Source organism: Zonotrichia leucophrys, chromosome 1 (genome assembly GCF_028769735.1).
Source record: "Zonotrichia leucophrys gambelii isolate GWCS_2022_RI chromosome 1, RI_Zleu_2.0, whole genome shotgun sequence".
NCBI lineage: Eukaryota > Metazoa > Chordata > Aves > Passeriformes > Passerellidae > Zonotrichia > Zonotrichia leucophrys.
In genome coordinates this window covers 90,756,582-90,776,979 of record NC_088169.1, presented here as the reverse complement: position 1 = coordinate 90,776,979, position 20,398 = coordinate 90,756,582, and the positions used below count along the sequence as shown (strand labels likewise).

Genomic DNA, 20,398 nt, shown 5'->3' with positions numbered 1-20,398 from the left:
GCTATTTTAGTGCTATAAAGACCCCCGGCCAAAGGGAACATGTTGAATAGATGTGCTAGGGAAAAAGCCCTTGGAAAAAGTCTTTGGATCCACCACTTATAAGGGCTAGTATATCACAGGCACATTTAAATAGTCATCCAGATCTTCTAGTCTTCCTGCTGCAAGACAACTGTTATTTATTTCAATTTTTTTCACTGCCTGGGCTTCCCATTTTAAAGTTTTTTTTAAAAAAGGGCTTCAATGAGTATTTAGTATCTGGTGGTAAGGTCTCCTAGTTTGTTTTTTTTCATCCTTCAGTCAGAAAGCATGTCAATAGCCTCAAAGAACTGCATATCATGATGTCTCTTCCCCAGGCACACAGTTCAGATGACTCTGCAACTGGTGCATCTGTAGCAGAACTGTACTCTGCATCCAGAAACCCCTGGAGCTCAGCCTGTGGAGGGATTTACTCAGAGGCCCCCGGGCACAGAAGATGAGGGAAAGGGGACCCTGGTAAGGACTCCTAGGATGAGTGGGCAGGCAGAGTGCACAGAGCTACTTCCACGTCTTTCTGCTCTGATGCAGGTGGGATATGGAATGAAAGTTTTTATCCTAGGATGGACTTATGGGTTTCTGGAATAGGAACCTTCTTCCCTCAGGAACCCATGCAAAGTCAGACAGAAAGCACTGGGAAGCTTGAACAATTGATCTAACACCAGAAAATGGACAGCTGGACAGTGTTTCCTCTTCTCTCAGTAAGAGCCAGTTCACACTGAGTGGCTTTGTCACACACTAAAGAGGAAACAACTGAAAATCTCCAGGGTCCTGTAGACCCTCCCTGTACAGTGCAGCATGACTGATTTTGTTCATCCACCCTGCAGGAGGGTGTGGTTTTTACCAGTCTTTGGACATTTGCCCCAGAAAATGACACTGGGTTCCTATGGCAGTTTATTCCTTCAGTGAACTAAAGAATTCCTCCCAGCATTTCAGTCAACCCCTGCATCTTGTCCATGCCAACATTAGTTTGTTTCTGCTTTCTTAGTAACACTCCTTCATGTATCAATAGCTCTCAGTTGTCATACCAGCTCCTCTGTCAGATCACTCCTCCTAGCCCTCTTAAACCCTAATCAGAGATCTTACTTGATTACTGAATTTACATTTGTTCTACTTAGAAATTACTAAAATGTCTCCCCAGCTTTAATGAATAATGAAACACTATACTTACAAAAATAGTAATTAGCAATATAGCTCAAAATAAATCAATGTGTGGATCAGACTCCCAAAGGCAGAAGGAAAAGCTGCAGCCATTAAAATAGGTGGAGCTGAAAATAGCTAAGCACTTGGGGAAAAAGAAGTGAAAAAAAAGCTTAAAGGAACTTATGAATGGCCGTGTCCTATAGATAATTAGCAATCCACACAGGTTGGGATTGCTAACACTGTCCTGAATCTGACTGCTCCATTTCCTGTCAGTTCCCTTCAAATACCATTCAGCACATTTAGGAGTTTTCTAAGGATGTGAAGCAGCTGGAGCAGCCAAGAAAAGTAAGAGGAAATAGAAGAATGTCAAACCCTCATCAGTGGTTGTCCAAGAGTTTCCAGCAGAGCTCCTATCATTCTTCCTTGCAGATAAAGGAAGAGGTGCTCACACGAAGAAAAACCAAATGTATAAGGATTTATAACACTCACAATCATTATTATTTCCACATCCTTGGGATGGATATCCCTTGTGGTGTTGGAATGGAAGCAATGAAACAAGCAATGGGAGACGAGACAATGGGAGTGTGTTGAAAGGGCAATGGGAGCACACTGATTTACAGAGGAAAACCAATTCAGATACTACAGCAGCCAGCTTATATTCCCCTAGTACCACCTAAATATAGTGTTATTTTTTGGTAGAAAGTCATTATTCTGCTTCTTCAGGAAGCCACAGAATAAGGCTGGTTCTTGCCAGATCAATTTATTGACCCTTTCACAATAAAAATACCAAATTGTTCATAAGACACATCTTCGGAGTCAAGCAACTCATAGATCTGCTCAAATAGCCCAGATTATGGCATGCAAATGTCTATATTACATGGCCAGGTCATGTCACTTCTTGTACTATACTTTTCATACTAACCAGCCCCTCTGTCAGGAAAATAGAAACAATGCAAAAATCATGCAAATTCCATCACAGTGAATGATTATCTATCTAAAAAAATTTTAGCCCAGGAGTGTAGTGGTTTCTTTTCTTTTTTTTTTTCATTTCTTACTTTTCTTTTTGCTAACTCTTTCTTTTCCTTCTTTCCCAGTCAAGGGGAGGAAATTATATGGTACAACTATCACCAACTGCATGTCTAAACATACACATATGTATAAACATAGTGGAGTAAGTGAGCAAATTGTAACGAATATACTGCCTGAAGTCAGTCTGCATAATGAATTCATTAAATCCTACTGAAATTAAATCAGAAATTAATCCTAAATAGAGAATACTTTCAAACAGATTAAATTTTAAAAGACTCATTTGATCCTTTCCAGAAAGAATGAGTTATGAATGTACAAACACTTGCTGTACTCTCTTAAACCAGCCATTAAGTTTTAGGAATCTGCCTGATCCTTAGAATATCTGAGAAACTCATGTAGAATTGCACCTGCTGGAGCTTTCAGGTGACTAACACTTTGATTTCAGTGCAAAGCAGAGAAAAAAGTTTCTATATGTAATTTCCTTTGGTAGAAGAAGCAATTATTTTGAAGCCTGAAGAAAATATAACACATTCCCCCAAGATGCCTGCTTTACAGATTGTACTCCCACAGAACTTTACCACAAATTATTAACATTTCAGTATACATTCCCATGCTTTAGCTCTAGTGGTTCTCTATAAATTTGATTCAAAGAAGAATTAAAGGGCCAGGTTTTTAGGAAGGAATGGTGAGATCTTAACAAATGCCTCATTGCCTTAATCCTTTTGAAACCAGTGCAAATTAGGCACCAAGGCTCTCTGAAAATCCTGCTAGGCTCCTGCCTATATAAATCTTATTTGTTAGGGCAGTTCTGTAAATTACCTAATACCACCCTGCCACTGTTTGGAAAAAGGCTTGTAAATATCTGCTGTGAGATTGAAAAGTAAAACAAAGTAGCTTGAAGAAGACTTAAAGCCTTAGTAGGAAATCTGGATCTTCAGAGCTTAGGAAACTCGGGGGTATAAAGGGATTACACTAAAATCCTGGTCCTAGTTTTTGCAGTTGGAAGTTGAAAGTTAAAACGCAGGAGGGAGAAGTTTGGCAAAGCAAAACAGAGGATCCCGGGGTTAGGGCAGCTAACAGATGGCTGTCCTACACTCTGCCCCACCTTTGCTCCTGATTCCTCTGTTATCCTGGCCCGTGCTTTTCGTGGGGTCATTCCAAGTGACAAGTTTTGCATCTCTGAGTAGCTGACTTCAGACACCTTGAGTCTGATTTGGAGCAGTGCCGAGCACTCAGAGCTGCAGCTGACAGTAATGGGAGATGTTTTCTGATATGTGCAACTGAAAACAAAAACTATGAATAAAGGTCAGGCCCTCTGTTTCTGAAATTCTGGACATAAAACTAGGGCATCCTGCTGACCAAACTCTTCATGCCTCAGCTATCCACCTGCAAAAATGTAGTAAAAATACTCAGTTATCTCACATGGGTGTTGCAAAGATTTACTAAGTGATATCAGGGATGTGCTCAGAATCACAAGACAGCTCAGGAGAAAATTAGTATTTCTGATTTCAGAGCAAGGTTTGAATACTATTAAGAAAAGTTGTGGGGGTCACACACTGACTTATTTGAGAATTCAAAATATTGAATAACTGCTCATTAAGTGAGCACTGTCCATTCTGTGACCTGAATGTGGTGAGAATCCCTGAAAAGAAAAATGTGTTCCTGTCATTAGAAGTGTACTGAAATGCATTCACAAGAGAAGACCATAAACAGAAGGCAGAAACAAGCAGTGGCCCCCCAGGGTGCCAGCATCCAATGTGGGATGGGATGAGGCAGGGTGCCCAGCTGAGTCCCAGAGCTGGTAGGAAGCTGGTGGCCTCAGAAGCCACCGAGGGCTTCCTCCCACATGGAGATATGGATGAAAAAGCACTTGGAACATCTGTAGTGTGCTGGCAGGAATACAACATATCTTCATAACCTCATGCTGCACCAGGGGAGGTTCAGGTTTGACAGGAGGAGAAATTTCTTCACAGAAAGGGATGCCATGCATTGGAATGAGCTGTCCAGAGAGGTGGTGGAGTCACCAACCCTGGAGGTGATCAAGAAGTGACTGAATGTGGCACTCAGTGCCATGGTTTAGTTGACAAGGTGCTGATCAGACAAAGGTTGGACTCCACAATCTTAAAGGTCCTTTCCAACTTAAATGATTCTGTGATTCCATTGTGGGAGTTATATGTCAATCACTCAGTATCTGCCTCTGGGTCCAAAGCCACAAGTTGTCCATCCTTGAATTAGGTGAAATCAGTGAATCAGTGAAAAATGAAGGTTTTTTCTTAGCAAAAAAATGAATTAATAGAAAGTACATCTTATCTGGCAATTTAATGAATGCACAATTACTGCATCAGGGAAAAGCCCCCTAAAGATTTAATCATTTAATATGTACAAAAAAGCTACTGAACAGAGAATTACTTTGTTCAAAGGATCAGCTATACCCTTGCCTAGTTTTTGTCAGCTCTGTAGCTACCCTGGAACATCAGAGCTGGAATAGCAGGGCTGCTGCAGGGCAGAAGCACAGGGCGTTGATAGAAGTGGAGCAAAGGAAAGGCAGAAATCCTGTTTAGCACTTTCCATGCTCTGTATAACTGAGCACTGTTTCACTGCCACTGGCAGTAAAATGACCTTCTGTTTACACCACAGTACTTGAAGCTTGTGGTTTTTAAAAAACCTGTGCCTATCTCCAATTCTGATTAACTTCTCCAGGCATTTCTGTGCTGCTCAGCTTTCACAAATGGATTTCCAAACAGCAGAACTGCTTGGTATGGTACCCCTCAGAGGTACTCAGCATTCTCTGCTGTCTGCTGCACCTGACAGCAAGAGTTTGGAGGCAAGCATCTAAAAGAAGTGGAAAAATTACAGGTTGGGGTATCAGCATCGATGATATCATACTGCATGAAGGTAAGAGAAAATAAATCATATGTGAAAGATGTAACTGGGTGAATATAATAAGGCAGAGTAACAAGAAGCACATTTTGCCCTCTGCAGGGACAGTTCAGAACCATGGAAGAGAAGCAAGCAAGCCTTGCCAGTGGGGCCACTTACTGCACTTTGGTGAGATGGGAAGGCTGACCTTAGCTTGGTAAGGCCCCTTCAGGTCCAGGGCAGGTGCTTACAAGTTACATGTTATCTGGTGTGCTCAGTGCTTCTCCTTCTAGAGGGATAAGAAGCCAGCGAAGTACCACGATCACTGACACTTCCAACAAATCTATCTCCTGATGTAGTCCAATGCCTTTTCTGCCACCCCCTCCAATTGTGTGCTGTAGCAGTGCACATTTCCACAAGTGTTACAGCAAAGTTAGCCTAAAATCCCATCTGCTTTGGGAACAGTAGGGACTATAAAATCCCCACCATCTCACAAAAGCTAACACAGGTGTACATTTTCACTGCCTTCCCGGCAAATATGGGTAAGGTTTGGCCCAGAGAGACAACCACGTTTACACTTGGCAATATGGTCTATTTCTTCCCTACACCGACAGCCTCTCCACTTCCATTCTTAAGTGGTAGGAAACAGCATCCTTCAGACTTGCAAGCAAGACCTTCTCTTTTGGCCACCTACACTGCCTCCATGAAATATCTCTTTTGATCACTCTGTCTTGACTGTCAGCTCTGCACCAGTGCTTTGTGCACCCCTTGGAGAAGTAACTTTCTTCTGGAGATAATTCATGGACACAGAGGCTTAGGAGGCAACACAACAGCTCAGCAGCAGCTAGCATATATAGGCATGGTAGGAAAAAATCCTCGCCTATGCCTGACCAGAAAATTGTGTCTCATCTTACAAACCAGATATCTGAGAAAGGCAATACAAGTATTCATGGTCTCCACAACAGCAACACCATATGCAGTTTTGGAGAAGGTTCTCATCAGTAAAAGTGTATGATAGTGTACCACCAAGGTTCTTGCCTCTTCTCAGGCTCCCTGTTAAGCGCAGGTTGAAGGCTCTGATCTCTTTCTTGGGTGCATCCTGGTGTGGAGTTTATGATCCAGACCCTGTTGTGAGCACAACCTCCCCACCTGGAGATCCTCCAGGGCAACAACCCACAACTTCATAAGCACAGCGCAAGCTCAAAATACAGGACCTATGTCAGCATGGACCTGCTTGCTTCCACCACTGCAGGGTCAGCTCTTCCTTATGAGACCCTCCCAGAGTGTCCCATAGGCAGATACACCCACAGACACAACAAAAAAACCCAACCAACCAACCAAACAAAACAGACTGGCAAATAAAGCAAACAAATTATTTTTATCACTCAATTTATTCCAGGTGAGAAGAAGGGAGCGGAAGAAGAGAGGAACAAACCTATCCTTTTTCTGTACTTTCTAGATTAATTCATTCGGAAGGGGTGTGAATGCTAGTTTAAAAGCTATCGATTATATAAAGAGAAAACAGGCAGAATCACTGCCGTAGATTATTCCACTTTCTTTTGTGCCTCGGCTTCCTCACATGCAAATGGAGTAATAACAAGAGTGTTTCAGGACTGACTTTTTAAGGATCTTGTCTCAAATATCAATGAAAAGTGTAGTAGTAGTTTCAGTGATAACAGCTTTGGCCCATTTTTTCCCAATTATTTTGCAACCTACCATTCACAGGCACAAGTCAAAAGCAATGGGACTTATCTATTACATAAAAAGCCTGTCTTACAAGCATCTTTCTGGGAACATGTTAAAGGTAGAAGCAGAAAATGTAAAATGGAGACTACCACTGAAACCTCACTTTGACCTCCTCCTGCAGATGCCTTTAATAGTCCTTATTGTATCTTTTTTTTCCTTGAAATTGTCCCTCACCTCAGCTACTACAAAGGAAAGAGCTCACAGAGTGAGCAATTCAGTATTTTCCTGTTATCCTAATTTCAAGCACAGCAAAGTGCCTTATTTGCCACAGACCATTCAAACCCATCACTGAATTCAGAATACTGATTTCTTCATGGTCTTTTTCTGTGTTGTTATTTTGCCATAATATCTCATTGCTTCACAGGCCTTAATGGATATTCTGCCAGGGAGATAGGTGGGATTGTTATCTCTATTTTACAGACGCTAAAATCAAACAAAAAGAGGCTAAGGTCAAAATGGCCAGAACAATGACAAATTTTGGGTCCCCAATTGGTGATGCCTTAGATTAGTATTCCCCAGCTCTGTGTGTGTTGACAGCAAACCTCCATAGAATACCAGCTCTGCGCTTCTGCAAGTCAGACCCCAGGTGTCTCAAACTGAGAATCCAGAAAACAAGAACACACCAATTAATGGCCATCCATGGAAAACCTCATTTTCATGGCCTTTTCATATCACATAGGAAATTGTGACAAGAGGCAGGAAAAAGCCTAATTCTTCAGGGCAGTATTCAAGTGCCAAAATACGAGACCATTCTTCTGTTTTTGAACAGCCCCCTGCCCAATTCAATATATAACCTTCATCACTGGCAGTAAATGAAACAGGAGACCTATAGAAATCAGCTTTGTTTATGGCAAAACTCATTCAGTACCTAAGTGTATTCCATTCTGTGCACTGAATGAGACAGGGGTCCTATTGAAAAAAAAGGTACCAGTGTTTGATCTTATAATTAAGAACCACATTTTTATGTCTATTCATGAGAGAAGACAAATTAAAGATGGATAGGTAACCCTTTTAATTAATTTTCTGTATACTAAGTGTTTGACTTTGAAAACTAAATATATGCTTAATAAAGGTGTTTAATCTTTTCTTTTAAATGTAAACTAGAAAGGGAGAAAATAGGAAATTTCATCATTTGAAATCATAACATTCTCCTCCTTTGTATTACAAAGGTGCAACTGTTGCCTATTAAATGGTTGCAAAGTTCTTTGCACTTTCAAAGCTTTATTCCTCTAATCTCATCAGACAAATAAATTAAAAAGTCACAGTGTCTATTTGAAGAAGACCCCCACCAAGAAAATTCTTGTCCAAACAGGAAAAGCCCAGCAAAGTTTGATGTAGATGAAAAGATTGTCTTTGACTATTGCAATTTTTCTCATCTCCCCAAAGCTAGGTAATCCTGACTATAGGCAGGGTGTCTTGTTCCCCCTCTTGTGTTGTGAAAAGACTCGGGAATAAAGAAAAGATATCTTCCTAAGGGTTATACAGATTTAGCATGAGATACTGGAAGATACCACAGATCAGCTTTAGCTCCTCTATATTTCCATGCAACAATAGCTCTAATGGCAGCAGAGGGGATTAAGCACTGAAGGTGACTTCTAGCAGGAGTACAGCACTCTGGTTGGGAATTTCTGAGTGACTGCCATACAAATGCTTTGAGACAATTCATGTCAGGCAGGCAGAAGAAGCCACCAGTTGATAAATCCCTTGTAATAATTCTCCCATGAAGATGATGAACAGGGCACCTCGGGGTGGAGGTCCAGCAGATGTTTGTGTTCAGGAGACGGATGTTGGAGCTAAGCCTAGGAAGAAGTTGAGCTTGTCTTGCTGAAACCACAGCCTTAAGTCCACTAGAAAATATGGGTACAACTGGGCACCTCAGTGAATGCCTTTAGAACCTGGCTATAACAAATGCTGAAGACAGAGTGACATTTAAACAGTCTGGGTTTGGCCATCTTGCTCTGGTTATTGGGGAGATATCTTCTGGTTTGGATCTAAGCCCTGAACCCTTGTGCTGAAAAGAACAACTCTAGTTCCTCTCTGACAGCATGCAGTAAATAACTATTTATTCAGTATCTCAGTGGACATACAGCTTCCCTAAATTATGGAAGATGTTGATCCAATCTCTACTGTACCTGAAAAGACCCCAAGTCTTACCTCCTTCCTACAAAAGACTGCTTAGAGCAAGCTGCTCCTGGCTTTTCCTGCATAAGCTCCTTGGCTTTTTCCTTTGAAGAATTAAATAACCATCAGGCCAGAGACAGAGAGCATACAAAAGTAAATAGCATTTTATATCCTACTGGTTAAACACAGTCCTGCAAGAGGACAGACTTGGTCCAGGTTCTGCTTCAGTGAATATTTGCTAATAATCATATGAAATAGTGTTTAAGGAGCAGAAGAGGTCATTAAGTCCATCCTCTGGTCCAGAGGTATTTCCTGCAGCCCTTCAGTGACTGAAGCTGCCATAGTTTACGCAATATATCACAGTGCATCACAATCGTTTTGGACTAACCATTAAAGACCATTACTCCTATTTTTATACATCATGGGCAGTGGGAACAGATTACTTCCGTTTTTTTTTTTCACTTGCCAGGCTAGCATCTGGACCACTCTTGGCCTTATTCCTTTTAGGTTAAACAACCCTAATTGTTTCAGTCATTTCTCCTTTTACCTCAAGCAATTCTCACTGTCCCAGTCTACATCTTCTCATTGGACCACACTTCCTCAGAGTGCAGAACAAAACTAAGGCAGGACATTTTAGTTGAGTCCTACATGTGTACATCAGAGCCGAAGGCTCATGAGATGTGTCTGACAGCCTGTGCTCCCACTTGCACAGCCTGGTAAAACAGTGTTCCCCTTCCTGGCAACAGGACGATGTTCTAGCCTAACACTGAGAGAGAGACCCTCTAGAGACCCTCTCTGCCTTCCTGTAGGACGCCCTACAGGTCTCTCATGTAGAACTGGCTCCAGTTTATTAATCATTCCAATGGAGAGCACTTCATATTCACTTTGATGTTCAAACCAGGTCCCTGGTCTGACAAGCTTTTGTTGAATTACAGCGGTTTCCCCCAGCTCACCACAGCTGGTTTATGCCATCTTCAGATTTTATAGAACACTTCCTCTAGACAATTACCCAGGTAAAAATTACACTATAAAGTACAATGTTGGTTAATGAAAATATGAAGCACTAGCAGGCCACAGCACAAGCTTGTGGCAACCTGCTCAATAGTCTTGCATTTCAACAGGAAATCAGTGAGAATTGCTCATTGAGTAAAATTATCTACACCAGTCCTGCATCCCAGCTGTAATGCCTTCCTTTGGAACATGTTTCTTTGCTTCATTTATGATAAAAGACTTGAGATAATGTCAAAATCCTTACAAATGACAAGGTATGACAACTACTTCCTCTGTATCCACAAGGCTTGTTACAGAAGAAAGCTAAATTAGTTTGACATGATCTGTTCTTGACAGATCTGTGCTGGCTCCTAATAATCTCCTTTATTTGATTATTTCCACCAATTTTTTTTTTTCCAGGAATGAAGTTAAACTGGGTAGTCTGCAATTTCTTATCTTCTGCTTGTTTTCAGCCTTCTGACACCTCATCCAGGCCTCATGAGTCTTCAAAGCATTCAAAGCTTATGGTTCAGAGATTGCTTCCCTCACCTTTGTAAATAAGCTAGGATGACTTGAAAGAGCCATCTTACATCAGTACATCCTGATTTGTTCTGCCCTTTTCCTAGATCTGATCTTCCTCCTTTGTGGTTTCTGTTTCCTCTTCTAGCCATCAACTTGCAGCTGATCATATTACTGAAGATCTGCAAAATTAGCATAAAATGCTTTGGCCTTATTGACAATGCTGGCTGGAAAGCTCCAATCACAGCTCTCCTCTCTTCTCCATGAGCACCATAAACAGAGGATATCAGGATGATATTATTTTACTCTCTTGCTATGGTTCAATGATTATTTTGTCTGTGTATTGAGTTGATTATGGGTTATAAAAGGATCATCTAGGCATGCCAGTAAAGAGCTTATGAATGTTATGGGAACATTACAGTTTTAAGTATAATTGTGTGAGAGCTTTAGACACCTCCACACTTAGAAAGGAAGGAAGGTCCAAAGTTCTACAGCCTGTGACAGACATCTATAAGAATGTACTTCAGTTTAGAACAATCCCTTATTTCTCAGTTCAGAACAATGGTAAAATACTGTGAGGCATTTCAGACTCCTCTTGGCAGTCACACCCTGATTAAAAAGTAATTAAATTCTACAAGATAAGGCATTGTCTCATGGTATCTCTTTCTGATTTGTGGAATCATACTACTCAAAGCAAGAAGACAATGAATATAAGTAAGAATTAACTGTAAGAGTTCCTATGAGCCATTTGGGTCATTTTCCACTAATTTGTATTTTTTTTCCTTCATCTTCTACCAAATCTTGTACACTGGCATCATAATGGAGGGTTCTTTTTGCTGCATATCCAGTTTTACCATATAATAGTCAGCTTCAAGTATTGTCTCATATCTTAACTTTGCTAACTTTTTCTGGAACTTATCCAACTTCTGTTTACTTCATGGAGATTTCAGCTGGCTTCAGTTCTTCTGTTATTTTGGAAGGAGATATTTTCTTTCCTTGCTCCATTTGTCCTTTCTTTAGGGTTTCATCTCTTCTAGCTGGTTCTAGCTGGTATTATGAGTGGAATTTAGGATACAAGGGAAAGGCCATTTGCCAGTGCTGTGCTTTAGGCAGGTCTGGTTGCATATCTATCAATTTTAACAGTCAACGTTAAGCATCAGTTTTCTGCTGCAGTTGTCAGTCCTCAGAATTCTATGTAGGACTTGAAATTCTTTTGGGTTTTCCACAGGAAATGTAAATAGGAAGGGCTAAAACCACAGCATTTCATCTTTTATCAGGCAAAATCTCCATTGTGACAGAATCATCTCAGCCTGTGCAATCCAGGTTTTTGCAAATTGCCAGTCTGACTTCTCCAACATAACAAGCTAAGAATTAAAATGTTAAGACTGGGTGAAGTGAAAGTTCACAGTTCTAAGGAACACAGTGAAGTGTCCCTGCAGGGGGTAAACTTTTGGTCCAGCTTCTAAAAGCCACTCTGCCTCAGTTCCCCATCATTCCAGTACTGCCTCCCAGCTTCACCACTCCTCTCAGGTGCAGCCCAGCAGATGATGCCCTCCTTGCATTTGCTCAGCGGGTGATTTCCAGCACTGGATTTCACTCTTACATGAAACCAAAGGGCTGCAATTTTACTGTCAGCAAATCAGCAACTGACACCTGTTTCTTTATGCCTACCCTTCCAAACCTAGATGACTTTTTGCTAAATTATTTATAAATCCACCACTGAATGCTTTACTCCTAAAGCTGTGGGCAGGCAGAAGGTGAAATGACAGAAGGCAAACAATGGTCAGCCCAAAACCATTGTGGTTTACATCCTGCTGGTTTCAACCTGAATTAATATAAATGACTGGCCTCTTCTGCAGAGGAGCATAGCATAGTACCATGGTGCCCAACCTGCACACCCTGGAGTACTTAACATTGCAGACTTATAAGGTCATTGGATGCTGTTAATGAAATAAATGGATTAGACTCCACTCAATATTCTGATGAACTGAATGCTAATTGATAAGTCTTAACAGTTATAAGAATAATCGGAACTGTAAATTATTCTGTACATTACCAGTTATTAGCAATCATCCCAATTCATAAATAACCTGAAGTTCCTGAAAACACAGTAGCACTTCTAGGCAATTATGGGAAGGGTGGAATAAAACTATCTTCAGAGTGGGGTTCAGATCAAAACACACTCCCCTGCACTCCTGAATTTTAGGGGCATTCAAAACCAAGTAAATGAGATTCTTTTGGAGTCCTTTAGCTTTACTAATTACCAGCTCTTACAGAAAAGTGTATCCTCCAGAGAAAATGCCTAAATATTGTGAGATGTCCCAGCTTCTATAAATAGGGATATACTGTGATTATGGCTGGAATTAATTCAAGAAACTTCAGCTGCAAAATGAGTAATGAACGGGACTGACATTTATTTGCCATATTTTAAGAGACTGTAAGTACATCCTGGCTCCCCTTTTGAGACATAAATGCCAACCGTCCCTGGTTGCCAGGTTCAGGACATCCTGTCTTGGGCCAACGAGACAGCTGTAGCACAGCCTGCCACCCAACAGCAGCATTAGAAGCCAAGGGACAAGCCTGGAAGGAGCATGAACCATCAGGAAAGCAGGAATGCTGACACCAGTTTGTACCGCATGCATTGCTCCTGTTGCAGCCACACCCTTCCCAGCTGCTGCTGTGTCTGGGGAACCTTTTACCTAAGCCAACAGGAAGGTGAGAAGTGAAGATGCACCACTTGCTGTCTCTGTCTAGGGGTGCTCATTTGTGTCAGCTGCAACTCTGCCCAAGTGGAGAACTGGAGCAGATACAAAAGCAACTGGAGCACAAAGAAGGAACCCTTCAAATACCAGTGCCAGGAAAGGTGAAGGGAGCCAGACCCTGGTGGTAATGGCTGATGCTGCCAGCAGGAGTACTGCGTGGTCAAGGGATCAGGGGGAAGGCAAGGAACAGAACAGATGGGGAAAGGAGACAGAATGAGTAACAGGAGGAGACAGCAGAAGCAGTGTAACTCCAAAAGCACAAATTCCTTTTGCTGTATTAAAAACAAATCACTATTTTCATTACACTATTCCTTCACCCCATGCACATATTGTGGGCTGGATCACTGTGGTGGTCGGGGAGGAGCTACCGCTCTGGTGCATAGCAGGGAGAAAACAAAGTTTTTAGCCCTGCTCTCAGGCTCTGGTCAATTGTAATAAAGCCTTGGTCTGAGAAGAAAATCAATGGTTTGTGTTGAAGGAGCTCAAGGGGCTAATAAACATCCTAGCACTGCAGGAGTGACTGAGGATGGATAAAGCAGAGATTTGCCCATCTAAAGCATCTCTCAGTTCAGGGCTTCCCTTTTTTTAAATTTTTTTTTTTTTTTTTTCCACTCTAATTGTTTAGTTTCCCAATTAAAGAAGCACCTTGCAGAACTGGCCATAACAGTCAGAGAATGTATGCTTAGATCAGTCAGAAAGCAGGTTAATAGCACTGCCAGAAAGGGAAACCAGCTCTCCCTAAACCAACTCCTCTCTACTGCCCTGTGGTGCTCACAACCATGAAAAGCCATCGAGTTTTACACATGCACTCAGCAGGTGATAGAAAGAGCCCAAAGGAAATATAAACACTTTCTCCACTTGAGGCCATCAGAGCTCTGAGGTTACATGTCACCTCCTGGTGTGCTCAGGAGGATCTTGGAATTATAGATTAAATGAGTGTGGATGGATTCCTGACTTTGATTTTGGACTTCACATGTTGAAAGGTGTTTCATCAGGGTACCTGCTCAGGTACTCTCACAGCAAGATATTCTACCAGCAAACATTTGCACCCTCCACTATGCCTTTCTAGAGGACCAGCCTCCTCTTACCAGTCCAATATTCCTCTGCGTAGAGCTACTGGGCTACAGTTGTTTCTTTACAACACTGAGCACTGGGATTTCAAAACTCAGATGCAGACAGGTAAGGACTGCTGCAAAATCTACCCCTGAGACCTGTCAGACTCACAGCAAACAGGGGCATCACACAGTGACTTCCAAAGGGCATCAGAACAGAGAGCTGCCATCAAAAGGCTTCTCATCCTCACTTGTCTTTAGAGCACTGTCATCAGAGCTTTTGTTCATTCTCAAACCCAAAAAGAGCCTTCCCAGTGTAAGGAGGAAGCCCATAGCAACAAAGGAATCACAAGTCGTATATCTTCAGGAAGAGGACAACAGGAGGGTTGTACAGAAGGAAGGATACGTGGGCCAGCAGTGCATGCACTGAGCAAATGGCAGTCAGCAATGCACCACCAGCCTTCCACAACCATGCAGAGGTCTCAGCTTATAGAGCATGGTGCAAATAACACCACAGCTGTGGGTTTCATCCCATGTGGACCCTTCACTTAAAAGCTGGACTCGGTGATTTTTGTGGGTCTCTTCCAACTAAGAATATTCTGTGATTCTGGTGCTTTTGCTTCAAATTATCTCAGCGAAAAGCAGAAGTAACCTCCAGGCTATAGCTGCTGTTTTACCTGGTAATACACCAATCCCTCAGCAGATACCTGTCTGCTTGGTAGAGATTAGGCAGAACCCAATTCTACCCCATGTCCTCTGCCATGGACAGCACATGAAGCACACGAGTCACTATGAGGAGCACATGTCTCACAGCAAATCCAAGCAGGAATACACATCCTTCATTTGCATCATGCAAGACTATCCACCTACTTTCATCTTTCAAGGGCCAATGGGCCTCATTCTCCTTCCCACCAGCGCAGAAGGCATTGCAACTTGGCAGCTCCTAGCAGTGAGAAATTCCTGCTCTCTGGGAAATGGGGAGAGGGAAGTATAATGTCTGTGTTAGAGGATCCTGGGACGGCATCACAAAATCCAAATCAGATAATGTTCTGAGTTCAAAGGGATCCACAAGGATCATCAAGTCCAGCACTTAAGTGAATGTCCCACTCAGGTATTGATCCCAACCTTGGTGTTAATAGCACCATGCTCTAACCAGCTGAGGTAATCTCAGGGTCCAATACAGCTGGCCTGCAAGGAGAGTCGATTTGAGGTGAAAACTCTTTGCACTTTCTCCTTCTAGTCTGTCAAAGCCACATGACTAAAGGAGAAGTCCCTCTCATCTCCATCCCCAAGCAATGCCCACCATTTCAGCACAGCAAGGACAGAGCCTGGAGCTACAGCTCATTTCCTTATCCAATGGCAGAAGCAGCTCTGAGATCATTCAGGCAGCCTCAGCACTAGGCCAGGATAAGTCCTCAGACAATACTTGTTGGTTCCTTGGGCTGCACACATGTCCCCAGCCTGGCATGGTCACACTGGAGATTCAGTGCAGCTCTCTAGGCAAGGATGCCTCTGCATACCTGCAGGTACTGCCTGATTGGTTTTTGCTGGGCCTTCAATTCAGGAGCAAGTGGCCAAAGACACTTTGGATCCACAGACTGATTTCTTTCCCACTAAGCACTATCGCTGTCCTTCTCCCTCTGGAATCTCTGCCTGCAATTAGTTCCCTAGGAGGGGGCTTGTCTGTGCCATTAAGAACAGTTACATTATATGATCTAGGAGAAATCAATGTCTCTAATAGTCAGCAAAGGCAGTGGAGGAGAGGGTGATGGGAGGGCTGTTTCTCTGGAGACACCCTTCTCAGTAGAAATCCCAGGGGTATTGCCCCAGGAAAAGAAATAGTGAGGACAGTAATTAAACTTCCATGGAGCAATTGTTTACTGGAAGAAGCACAGAAGCTGCTCAGTGTCTCTCAAAAAGGCAGAGGCAGTGGCTTGACTCTCCCTAGGTGCAGATGAAGTGCCTCTGCCCTGTAGTCAGCAGTCTGTGGTGATTTACACCACAAGTGGTGGAAGGCAAGTGGTGGGAGGAGGGGTGTGGATAGACACCTTTCCTTTAAAATACCCCTTTTCCACTGTCCACAGTGGTGTTTAAAGGTAAGACCACGCCTTGCAAGTTCTGAAGCATCTGGATTTTGCAGTATAATTACCCTAAATGAAGCCTGAGACATTTTAATACCCTGAAGCAAGAAAACCTTCACTCTGCAGGCATCTTCCTCTCTCTCTTTTTCTCCATTTCCTCCTTTTTGTACACCTCTGCAGTTCCTGGAATGACAAGCCACCTCACCGGCTGGCTGTAATTGCTGGAACTGTTCCCTAATGCTTTTCCCTTCTCCAATTGCATTAAACTGCATCTTTAGAGGTACAGCCCTGTTTATTCATGCTGCTCGTGTGGAAGGGGGAAGAAATGCAGACTGCCTCTTCTCCCCTCTCCCTCCTTTGATTTGATGGGTGTGGCAGGTTTAAACCTTTGCAGCCGCTGGCTCTCCAGCGCTGGGGTGAGGAGAGGATGGAACACGAGGGAAGCGTCGTCTATGGCTGGTGATGAATGGGACTCATCTCACCCACAAGTGAGAAACCTGCTTGCAGGTTATTGTTTAATCACTCATGCAATCCAATAGTGAGCACATACCCCCATAATGTCCATCTGTTCTAGTATGCAGTGCATGCAACACTTGCATTTCAAGCCACCTATCTCACTGCCCAGCCCTGTGTGTTACTGACTGCATCTCTCGCTGGCAGGAAAGGCTCAGTTCAGGTTTTCAGACACAGGCTCAACCCAGCTTTTCAGTTATGCTACCTCTCAGCTGATAATTTTGTGGGCTCAGATTCAGAGGTGCAGTCAGCTGTAGGCAGAAATGACAACACTTAGATATCTACATCTCTCATGGGCGGGCGCAGTCAGTCAGTCAGTCAAATACTTCACTCTTCACACTTGCATCACACCCACAAGAAAGAATAATCTGCAAGGTATGAGCGTGTGAATAAATTTGTCTCTGAGGGGTGGGAGGACAGACACACACAGACACACCTAGACACAAATGTGAAGAGATTTCTTCCACGCCCAAGCCTGTAATTTCAACATTTTGCTCCTTAGCTGCCAAAAAGGCGGGACACCAGGGACTTCCCCCGAAAAATAATTTGAGGAAAGCTGCTTTTATTTTGGGAAGGAAACTCCTGCCAGTGCTGAAGAACCCATTCCATCTTTTTCTCTCAGTGAAAGGTCTGGGTGGGGACAGAGCACATGCTGAAAACCGAGATCTTTTTCTCCTCCCAGTCAGAGCTTTCTCTCGTGTATCATCAGCTTTCCCGAGCGAGCCTCGGTATTGCCGGTTTGGCAATAGCGTGTGCGTTCAGGTAGAGGAGCAGCAGCTGCGCTGGGAGCCCACCCTGCCCACGGCGCGGCGGCGCGGCTGCGGAGGGAGGCTCGGGCACGGGGCGTGCGGAGCGAGCGCACGGTGAGCCCGCGCGTGTGCCCGGAGCGAGGGGAGCGCCCGCCGAGCGGGACCGAGCGCCGCGGGCACGCGCACAGGCAGGGGTGTGTGCCCGCCGTGCGTCCGGGCGGGAGCGGGCACGGGCACGGGCACGGGGGGTGTGTGCCAGCGGGGCACCTGCATGCCGCGCGTTCCTGAGCGCCACGGAACACAAAAAGACACGAGCAAGCCCGGAAGGGGGTAAAGAACAGATATATCGGAACATCATTCGGGAGCTTCAATGCCCAACCTGCGATGCTGCGGGCAGAATGATCCCTATTCCCCCGTAGCTCTCTTCTGACTCCAAAGAACTCCAGAGCTTCTACTTTATTTTAAAATTTGCCGTGCACCTCCGCCCACTGCTCTGTCACTTTGCCTCCCTGTCTGCCTTCCTTCTCCTCCTCTGCTCTTTTCATCCCGTATTTGCCATCAGAATGTGCTCTGCTGGCTGACTGCAACGTGTTCCCCCCTCCCCAGCCTTCACCCCCTCCTCCCAGATTTTGGTGAGCACATAATTAATTTCGGAGCATTGAAAAACCTGCATGAGGAAAAAACACAGGATGACGCAGGGTCTCTTTCTATCCCAATCACTTGCCCCTCCCCATTATTCTACAAATTTCTCCTTCGTTTGCTAACACACATCTCCATTCAGAAACACAGAAACACACTTTAACCTAAATCTTCTTGCAACACTGTGCTGTTCACAGGAACTGTAGTTACTCACATCAGCGTGTGAACAGAATACTGCAGTGCTGTGCTGTAAAAGACACTGAAATTTATGCATATATAAAGAAAGTAACCAGTATGGTGCTGTGCCTGAGTTGAGTTTTGTGCTCAGAACAAGGACCAAAGCTCCTTGTCTCTACCTACAAATCCATAATTCTTTGAAGTTTCTAAAATGCCTTGCAAAGATATCTAGGGTCAGTTCCTGCCTCAAAGTTCCAACTGCATAAATCCATCATCCTCCCGAGGAAGTCCAAGAGGTTCAGCCAAAAAGGCTTTCTAAATCAGGAGCAGGTTTGGGCTTTCACACAAAATAAAAGGGGGAAGGGTGAGGGGGAAATGATCTAAGTAGCTTTTTTTTCCTAATTTCACTATCATTTTGGACACAACAATTTTGACACTGAAACGAGCCCCCACCCAAACCTTCCATCATCTCAATTCCCTTCCAGCAAAAGCCAGGTGGTACCAGCATAGAAAATGAGTGGGTTTCCAACAGGTTCACACCGTGAGCTTCTCTTATCCCACCCGAGTTCGGAGCTAACAGAGGCGTGGTCCTCTGTGTCTTTCCCAGCTGGTGCACACTTGTCTAACTGGTTGTACTATGAAGGGTATTGCAAAGAGGGTGACTCTCCCCCTCCTAAGGCTAATGCTTTGCTATTATTTAATTGGATTTTTCACTGTAGCGTAGGTTAAAAAAAAATTCCTTCAGGTTAATTCTTGCTCAGATTGTTGCAACACAAAAATAAAATGAATACACCTGTCCTCCGCGCCACCTCACAGCACGGGCACATAAAGCATCTCCCATTCATCAGAAGCAGGAGCAATTGAGAGCATTCTGACCAGGGATCAAGGCTCACTGGGCATCCGTTCCTTTTTGGCATAAGATGAAGAATTGCTTCCTTTATCTCCAAGGTAGAGCCAGAGCTCATCACGTTTCCTGCCAGCCGCAACACACCCCTCCACTTCCCCCCCCCCCCCCCCGCCCCATCCACACCCTCAGAACCACAGACAGAAAACCCTAGGCAATATAACTGCCCCTATTAAAGAAAAAAAAAAAAAAAAAGAATAGAGGGGGGATTCTGGTAGCTCCCCCAAATGTGGATGTAGGCCACCCCCCTTCCCCACATCACCAGCCCCGGAAAGGCAAAACAGTCACGTTGCAGGGTGTGAAAAGAACCTTCAGTCGCAAGATGCTAAAGAATTGCAAAATAGACGTCTGCTGAAAGCAGCTGAAATTTCCTCCCCCCTCACCCCAACCTCTACCCCAGCCCCTCACACACGCACCCCAGGGACATACGGACATCCAGCAGCCTGGGAGGCTTCTTAACAGAAAGAAATATAAAAATCTTAAGCTCTACCTGTTTTGTTCTTCTCATACAGCACAGCATGATCGTATTGTCCCCTTCCTTCCTTCTTCTTCCTTCCTTCTCCTCTCTCCTTTTCCTCTTCTCTCTCTTATCTCTCCCCCCACCCTCTCCACTCCCTCCCTCCCTCCCTCCCTCTCTCTCTCCCTCTCTCTCTCGCTCACACACACATACACACACGAGCACACGCGCGCACACACACACCAGGGCAGTTAGCAGCAACTGGAAGGTCCACAGCTACTGCTCATCACACATGCACACGCTGCCTCTCCCTGCCTCCCTCCCTACCCTTCCCAGAATTGTTCGCCAGCTCTCCCCGACTCGTCACCTCCCCACCCCACCCCCACCTCGGCAGCCACCCCCACCCCCCCAAGTCCCTCGCCAGCCTCATGAATAATTAAAATCTTCAATCTGGACCCAATTACCCAACGACTTTCCCACTGTACAGAGGCGACAGGAGAGAGGGGACACTGCGGGCTGCGCAGGGGTGGGGTGGGCTGGGGTGTGTTTGGGAGGCACCGGGCGGCTGGGGAGCCCCCAGCCCTACTCCCACCGCAGCAGCCGAAGCCCCCTGGCCACGGCCAG

The 20,398-nt window shown here is 44.2% G+C and overlaps 1 protein-coding gene across 1 annotated transcript in view; it reads right to left on the bottom strand.

The window, feature by feature from the left end:
- The window catches only part of GAP43 (growth associated protein 43), a 52,193-nt gene extending 32,267 nt beyond the window's left edge, over positions 1-19,926 (bottom strand). The window contains exon 1 of the mRNA XM_064722130.1: positions 19,808-19,926. Within this exon, the coding sequence (XP_064578200.1) occupies positions 19,808-19,837 (30 nt within the window). The 5' untranslated portion in view covers positions 19,838-19,926. The remainder of the gene's footprint in view (positions 1-19,807) is intronic.
- Positions 19,927-20,398: the final 472 nt, after the last annotated feature.